This window comes from Aquarana catesbeiana, linkage group LG06, assembly GCF_042186555.1.
Source record: "Aquarana catesbeiana isolate 2022-GZ linkage group LG06, ASM4218655v1, whole genome shotgun sequence".
NCBI lineage: Eukaryota > Metazoa > Chordata > Amphibia > Anura > Ranidae > Aquarana > Aquarana catesbeiana.
The window spans coordinates 175,493,552-175,502,219 of record NC_133329.1 but is presented as its reverse complement, the minus strand read 5'-3'; the positions used below and the strand labels follow the sequence as shown (position 1 = coordinate 175,502,219).

The 8,668-nt window shown below is 37.5% G+C and overlaps 1 protein-coding gene across 11 annotated transcripts in view; it reads right to left on the bottom strand.

Annotated features, from left to right (window-relative positions):
* Positions 1–236: 236 nt before the first annotated feature.
* MARF1 (meiosis regulator and mRNA stability factor 1) overlaps positions 237–8,668 on the bottom strand; it is a 453,542-nt gene continuing 445,110 nt past the window's right edge. For 9 of the 11 annotated variants that reach the window (XM_073591154.1, XM_073591150.1, XM_073591151.1 and 6 more), the window contains one exon: positions 237–2,790. In XM_073591154.1, coding sequence (XP_073447255.1) covers positions 2,561–2,790 — 230 coding nt within the window. In that variant the 3' untranslated portion in view covers positions 237–2,560. The remainder of the gene's footprint in view (positions 2,791–8,668) is intronic. The other 2 variants (XR_012235026.1, XR_012235025.1) reach the window with 1 other exon arrangement.

The window sequence follows — 8,668 nt, the reverse complement described above, 5'->3', positions numbered from 1 at the left end:
AGCTGCCTAATTATTCAATGGTGTTATACATAAAAAGCCAGCATTCATGAAAACAGGTGCAGTTATAGGTCACAAAGACAAGCTTTCCCTTAGACACAAGCATCTTCCATCATCACTGCTAACAAAAAGTATAATTCGAATGAATATTTCCTATATATATATTTATACTATCGGCTGATCTATATATTCATGGTCCTGTCTACTGATATAAAAAAGCTTCTCAACACAGACACGCATTAGGATGCTTGCAGTTTAAAGTTTATTGGCACACAAGAATTTGGTCCCAAATCATAAAGTGACTTATTGAGACTTAAGAAAAGAACTTACACAAAAACAGTGCATTCATTTAAGCCCTGACAGCTTAAATTGCCTCCACAAAAGGGATAAATATATATTTTTTACTTTTTTTTTTTTTTTTTTTACACAAAGTAAATGTTACAAATAAAGTTTTATTCAGCCTCATAATGTATTTAATGCAAAAGTTTAAATTGAAAAAACTTTGAATTCATACTGTAGTATGCATGATGACATCCATACCAAACAATTAATCTCACAAAGAATTTTATGAAAAAAAATCCATACCAGTTTTCTTCGCAAGCATAAAATGAGCTCAACACTGCAAAGAACGCTTGTTAAAACTGCAGGACTTTGCAGGGCCTCATCTAAAAAACTGGGCCAAACAAAAAGTTTACATGTCGTCATAACCTGCTTTTTCCTTTTACAGGCACTAGAAAATGGACAGCTGTGATTGCACGAGATTACTTTTCTTCCCACTTTTTTTTACTTTTTAACCATGATACCAGAGAGTTTCAGGCGACTTGTATGAAAATAAAGGATTACAGGTATCTCCCTACAATTTGTGTTCACCTGATGTAAATATATATATATAAAAAAAAAAAAAAAAACTATGCATAAGGTTAAACTGGCTGCTTACACACTATATACTATTTAAAAACAGTTAAAAAAACAAAAACAAAACAAAAAACACACGCTTATCTGGACTTCAGGTTTTGAACCGCCACCAAATGTGACTAGTGGAAATGCCTTTAGCAACGACTCAAGCTAAGAAGTGCAGAAGAAAAGGAAAAAAAAAAAAAAAACACATACATCTACCCAGTAACTACAACTTTCTGCTGAGAATAGCCACAGTTAAAAGATTCTTGTGCAAAACGAGAAGGTAAAATAACATTATAGCCATTTTGTAAAAGCATTTTGATTTAGATGGCTATGGATTTGGAGTTTTCCTTCTTTTTCAAATACATTGCAAAGAACCCAATATAAAGCATAGAACCTTTGCCGAGAGGCTCTACAAGGAACCATCACCCACCTGGCAGATACAACCCATTGTAAAAGCCAGGTTAGCTTAGAAGGAGTCTGAGGCCTTCTGATACTATTCAAACAACACCATCAGCTTTCTTTAAAGTGTGGCCTTTTTCCAAAAACCACTAGATACTTTCTAAACTGACAAAGGTTTCAAAAACCCATGGAACAATCTGACTAAAAACATTTACAGACCGTTAAAAAGACAAAAAAAATACCAACCCACCAAAAGCATTACAGCCCCTTCATCTATCATATCTTAAAAAAATAACAATCCAATTCAAGGTTAACAAAGAGAAACCTTCCCTTTTCAGTGGAAATGGCAACATCTGCAAAAGATAACCAATCTACAGCTCCTTCATCCATGATATATGCAGTTAATGCATATCAGTGATAGGAACTGAGAAACTTTTTCTTACGTTAAGTTTCATTCTTGCCCCGAGACATTGCCAAGTTAGTCACTATTATCTTGATGCAAAGCAACTAAAAATCCATTTGACTTTCTAAACTGCATTACAAAGGAACCAAACGCAAGTGGCCTCATATGGAAGGACATGACTGTTTTTACATGCAAACAAAAGCCAACGCCTAAATTATTGCCACTGCAAACAGAACTGGACAATCAGACCCTCAATCTAAACCTTTCTTTATAGGGTAGGGGGAAAGGAATCCAAAGTTCTTACAAGTCACCTGAAACAGGAAAAAAAATGATTATTATAAACATGTACACAACATAATGTTTACTAAAATTCTACAATCAAAAAGTTTAATTCATTGTCCCAAGTAACTCTATTCCCTTGAGTGCCATGCATGGGAGTAATGGAAAAAATAGCATCTCAAATTTAGGGATTTTATCCATATTATAAAATATGTGGAACCATGTAAAAAGGCAAGAAAAATTAACTAGATGCCTTGCAGAAGGATCATGCCTGAAGAGAGCAAGTGTCTGAAAAGATGGCTGTAAACAATCTACAGTACAAAAATTGCACTACAATTTGGGATAACATTTATAATGAGGCTTTGGGGAAATAAAAATGTAATTTTGTTTTTCACAGGTTACTTTTTCCAAAACCTGTAGAGCAAGATCATTAATATGCCTTATTTTAAAAATAAAAGCTTTTGAAGTAGCATATTAAATAGAAAGGTATAGGACCAAATGTAATAGTCTACAGCTTGGAAAGGCTTTGCAGAAGAATATGCTGGAACTCATGTGTCAAAGTGAAGAACTGCAGACATATTGTTACAGTTTTGTAACAGGTGCGAAGGAGAAGTTGGCTGCCAATTTCACCCTGCTTCGGTTCTGCTTCTTTACTGGACTTTCTTGCAATTCCTTTAAAAGCTTAGATTCTGGCTGCTCTGTATCTGGAACTGGATGCTCTGTATTTTTGTGTTTACCATTGGACTTTGTGTAGTTAATGGGTAATAAACTGTCAGAAGGTGGCTTGTTCTGGGATTCATTAATATTCAGGCCTGAAAAAGAGAAACACAGCTTATAACAGAATAAAAATAAAATAAAAAATTACAAAACAAGAAGCAGTATCAATACAGCTAGCGTGGTCAGCAATCTAAATAAGACAACAGAAAACCACCCAGAAAAGAGATCCGTGCAAAGCTACTGTTGCAATACCCATGTCTTTCTATATGTAGTATGACCCATAACAAATGTATACCACAAACAAAAAGATCACGATCGCAATGGAGACCTGCTGGGTAACTATTTTATCCACCAAACCTCTCAATGTTGCAATACTGAGAGACATTACCCCTTCTCTTTAACAAGGCAAGGCATCAATTAGCACAAAGTACAAACCTTTTTTTACCGATGTGCCTTTTGGACCGTGACTAAAAGCAGGTAAATCACCACTTAACATCTGGAAGTTTTTACCCCCTTTATGACCAGGGGACATTATTTCTGTTCAGCATGGTGGTAGCTAACTGGCAATTGCTTGGTCATGCAACACTGTACCCAAATGAAATGCACCTTTTTTCACACAGATAGAGCTTTCTTTTGGAGGTATTTAATCACCTATTTTTTTTCATTGTTTGCCGTAAAAAAACATTTAGTTTCATACATTTTTCATTTTCATAAATTTGGGCCAAAATATGTATTCTGCTACATTTCAAATAACCTAAATCAGTGTATGTTATACAGTGTGTGTGAACATTAGAGAGAGTCTACAAACTAAGGTTTATACATTTGAAAAATGATCAATCCTGGGAGGTACAGATTTCCTTTGAGGCCCTAAAATGCCAAGGATGGTACAAATACCCCGGAAATTAGACAGTCCAAGGTATTTAGTAAGAGGCATGGCGAGTACTTCGAAGTTGTAATTTGCGGTCACAATTTTTTGGAAAAAGACAATTTTGTTTTACATGTTGTCAACAGTGCAGTACAAAGTTCTAATATGACTGGTGTGTCTGTCTTCAGGGATACGGACTGGTGACAGTTTAAAAAAATAAGTAGTACTACATTTTTTTTTTTTTAACATTTCATTTCTTTTAACCACTTCCCGCCCGCATCATATGACGTCATGGACTTTGAGCGGGTATATCTGAATGATGCCTGTAGTTACAGAAATCATTCAGATATTGCCGGTTTTAGCCGGCGAATTTCTACACCATAGGAACGATCATAGCGGCTGTACCGCCGCTTGATCGTTCCTACGGGAAGCGAGAGGGGACTCCCCCCCCACCCACCGCCCTCCGATGCTTGTTCCGATTCACCGTTACGATCGGTGAGGCGGAGAGAGGATCCGCTGGTGCCAGATGTAGATCATAGAGATTTCCGGCGGACCAGATGGTTGCCGGAGTCTCTATGATCGTCGGAGGCCGGGCGCGATGTTATGACGTCACGCCCGGCCTCTCCATTAAAAAAAAAAACGGCACCGCTTGGGAAGCGGTGATCGTTCTATATTTTTTTTTTTTTTATTTCAGGCTTCCCAGCCTAGTGGTGAGATGTGTGGTCTTATTGACCCCATATCTCACTATTAAGAGGACCTGTCATGTCATATTCCTATTACAAGGGATGTTTACATTCCTTGTAATAGGAATAAAAGTGATCAATTTTTTTTTTTTTTTCAAAAAAGTGTCAAAATAAAAAAAGAAAATATAATAAATAAAAAAAAAAACATTTTTAAAGCGCTGCTGTCCACGTGTGCTCGCACTCTGAAGCGAACGCATACGTAAGTCCGCCCACATATGAAAACGGTGTTCAAACCATACATGTGAGGTATCGCCGCGAACGTTGAAGCGAGAGCAAAAAATTTCAAGCGTCACCTATGGGGATTTTTAAGTACCAAACATTGGCGCCATTCCACGAGCGTTTGCAATTTTGAAGCGTGACATGTTAGGTATCTATTTACTCGGCGTAACTTCATCTTTCACAATATGCAAAAACATTGGGCTAACTTTACTGTTTTGTTTTTTTTTTAAACACAAAACTGTTTTTTTCCCCAAAAAAAGGCATTCGAAAAATTCCTGCGCAAATACTGTGTGAGATAATAAGTTGCAACAACTGCCATTGTATTCTCTAGGGTCTTTGCTAAAAAAAAACATATATAATGTTTGGGAGTTCTATGTAATTTTCTAGCAAAAAAATGATGATTTTTACATGTAGGAGAAAAATGTCAGAATTGGCCTGGTAGGCAAGTGGTTAATAATTTTTCTTACTTTTTTTTTGTTTTGTTTTTTTACATACTCCGAGTAGTTTCGTGTCACCATAGTCACCTCAAGGTTTTTATCTATGGGAGGAATGCTGGTGTTGATACTACTCCCCAACTTTACGTGGCTGGACAATTTAAAATAGCCCAAAAGCTGCAGACAGAGTTCATATTACAGGCGCATTTCAAAATTAAAATATCAAAAAGTTAATTTCGGTAATTCAATAAAAAAGTGAAACTCCTATTTTATACAGATGCGTTACATACACACAGAGATACATATTTCAAGCATTTCTTTCATTTATCTTTGATGATTATGGCTTACAGCTAGTGAAAACCCAAAATTCTGTATCTCAGAAAATGTAATTATTACATAAGACCAATTAAAAAAAAAAAAAATTTTTAATGGAGATGCCGATTTTATTTTCCAGCAGGACTTGGCACCTGCCCACGCTACCAAAAGTACAAATACCTGGTTTAAAGTGGTTGTAAACTGTTTTGTTTGACTTCTACCTATAGAGAAGCCTAGAATAAGACTTACCTATAGGTAGTGGAAATATCTCCTAAACGTGCGCTGTTTAGGAGATATTTAACTTGTAGTGCGCCGATGTCATCATAGGCCCATGCGTTGTGAAGAAATGGACCTGCATGCCGTTTCTTCCCCAACGTGTGCTGTGACTGACAGCTCCAGCGTGCATGCATGCATGGGAGTTACATCACGCGGCTCCGGCCAGTTACAGAGCTGGAGTCCGTGGCCCCGGAAAGAAGAGGGGCGAAGATGGAGGGGGCCTGCACAGGGGACAGCGTGGGCTTCATTTGCAGGCAAGTGTCACATAAAGGGCTAGTATGCATTGCATACTAGCCCATTATGCTTTTAATTTGCAGGGAGCTACAGAGGAAGTAAAACCCATCAGTGTTTACTTCCTCTTTAATAATCATGGTATCACTGTGCTCAATTGGCCAGCAAACTCTCCTGACCTAAAACCCATAGAGAATCTCTGGGGTATTGTCAAGAGGAAGATGAGAGACACCAGACCCAACAAGCCAGATGAGCTGAAGGCTGTTATCAAAGCAACTTTGATGCAGTAATTCATGCAAAAGAAGCCCCAACCAAGTAATAAGTGCACACTATACTGTACGTGGACATACTTTTCAGTAAGCCAACATTTCTGTATTAAAAATACCTTTATTGGTCTTCTGTAATATTCAAATTTTCAGAGATACTGAATTTTGGGTTTTCACTAAGCCATAAATGTCAAAATTAAAAGAAAAAAATGTTTGAAATATATCACTCTGTGTAACATCTATATAAAATATATGTTTCACTTTTTGAATTTAATTACTAAAATAAATTAACTTTTTGATGATATTCTAATTTTATGAGATGCACTTGTATATTTAAAGAATAAAACAGTTACCAATAAACTACAACTTAACAAAATTACACCCAAAATGCATATGCCCCCCCCCCCCATTGGTAATGTGTCAATATTGGATGGACTATCAGATTCAAGACTACTAAAGCTGGAGTGCTTCTTTAAAATCCCTACATAAAATGTGTATATTCTGGTGTTCTGATACATACTCCAGGTGACATTAAACCATTACAGTACCCATATGCCCACTTTGGCGAACATAGGTTCGTCAATGACAAGAACTCTAAACACAGTGTACTGAAACATTTTGGCGAGGTCCATCAAAAATTATCCAACAATCTGGGTGTGTTGACCATTGGGTCTTTCCCATCAAAATCCTCCATTGGATAGCGTTTTCCAGAGGCCTTGTGAAAGGGAGACTTAGTGGATCTTCACCCTAAATTGCTTGTCACCTGGGGGGCATAATGACGAGATTGAGGTTAATACTGTCAGGCACCATGTTTCCATTAGGGCTATACCATGTGAATGAGGTCATTACTGTCATCTAGCCATGCATTTCAACTCCATAAGGGCTATATAGGTATTCTGCCTTGTGTTATTATAAGTCTTTCTTCCTGGTTCCATTATTTTTGGGTAACCATTTTTTTATTTTAATCATTATTTCATTCCCATTTTTCTTCTTTTTACCATGTTATCAAATTCCCTTTGTTTTGTTCCATTACCATTTTTGTGTATTTACTCATGTTCTTGTGCCCAGTTTTCAATCCACCTTACATTGTGTACATATTGTGTATATATTGTTTCTGTCATTTTTTTTTCTAATTTGCAGTGTTTCCTAATCTTTCAGCTTGATTAGTTTTGACCCAGTCAGTTCTTTGACCTCCTTTTGTGTCCCTATGCAATTGTCATTATGCAAACAGCCTTGTCATCCTACGCCACATAGCCTATAGCAGTGATGGTGAACCTTGGCTCCCCAGATGTTTTGGAACTACATTTCCCATTAAGATCGTGCACTTTGCAGTGTAGTTGAGCATCATGGGAAATGTAGTTCCAAAACATCTGGGGTGCCAAGGTTTGCTATCACTGGCCTAGAGTATAAATACAGTTTCCATTTACATCCCACTTTCTGACTTGAAAGACGTGGGTCTCAAAATGCATAGCCATGCCTTCTGACGTCGCTTCCAGTTTTGCAAATTCCTGTCCCCGCCTGTGCTCCATCGATCCACAGTGATGTTTCCTGGTCACCCTGGGTTATCACACTCCACCACCGCAGCAGCTCCTCATTCCTGGGATCTTGGATGCCTCCTCCTTCCCAGCTGCAGATGCACCAATGACTGTTATGCATGAGAACATCTATACACCAAGCTGCTAATTATTGTGTGCTTGGTTTCCTCCTCTCCACCTTGCTGCATTTGGCACCCCCTTGCTGCCTCTTTACAGGTACCATCCAGGCCACTTCCAGTATATTCGTTGATGATTGTTCCTTTGCTGTCCTACTGGGCTGGGATCCCTTTTGAGAACCATGATCAACACTATTTTATTTTATACTAGTTGCTAATTTTTGTTTTTAAAATAAATGTTTAAATATCCACTACACAGTCTGTGCACTTTGCACTTTTCACAAATACCCATATGCCACATTGCAGGGTTAATTAAATATACACATCAACTGTTTAAGGTTTTATAAAATAAGTACCCTCTGCCAGGGCAACCCAACAGGTTTCAATTGTTCCTTGCCAATCTTTAAGTGGAGAGATATTTGACTGTAGCATATATGTCACCAATACATGTAAGCCAGAACATTTAAAATACACACTATCCACTCAAAACTTCAGATCCCCCTGAGGGAGCACACAAGGACAACAAACGAGCACGTGTGTACAAATAAATCAGTTAACTTTTTTTTTTTGCTATGTTTTTGCCTTTGAAAGTCCCATGGGAGAAAACTGTACCATTTGTTGCACTGACTGCCTATCTCATGTTTTGAGGCCCAAAAAAAAAACAGGCAAGTACAAACACCCCCCAAATGACCCCTTTTTGGAAAGTAGACAGTCCAAGGTATTAAGAGGCATGGTGAGTTTTTGAAGTTGAAAATTTTGGGGAAAATTATGAAATTAACTGCTTAACACCAAATCATATACATGTATGTCATTTGACTTTAAGTGGTTATACCGGGATGATGCCTATACTGTGACTGGCCCTGTACCATGTGATTGCTTTGACAAATCCCAGAGATCACAGTAGTAAACTGCTGCATAAATGACAGCTGGTGTTTGTTGTAATATGTTCGCCGATTTATGTGGGATATTATAT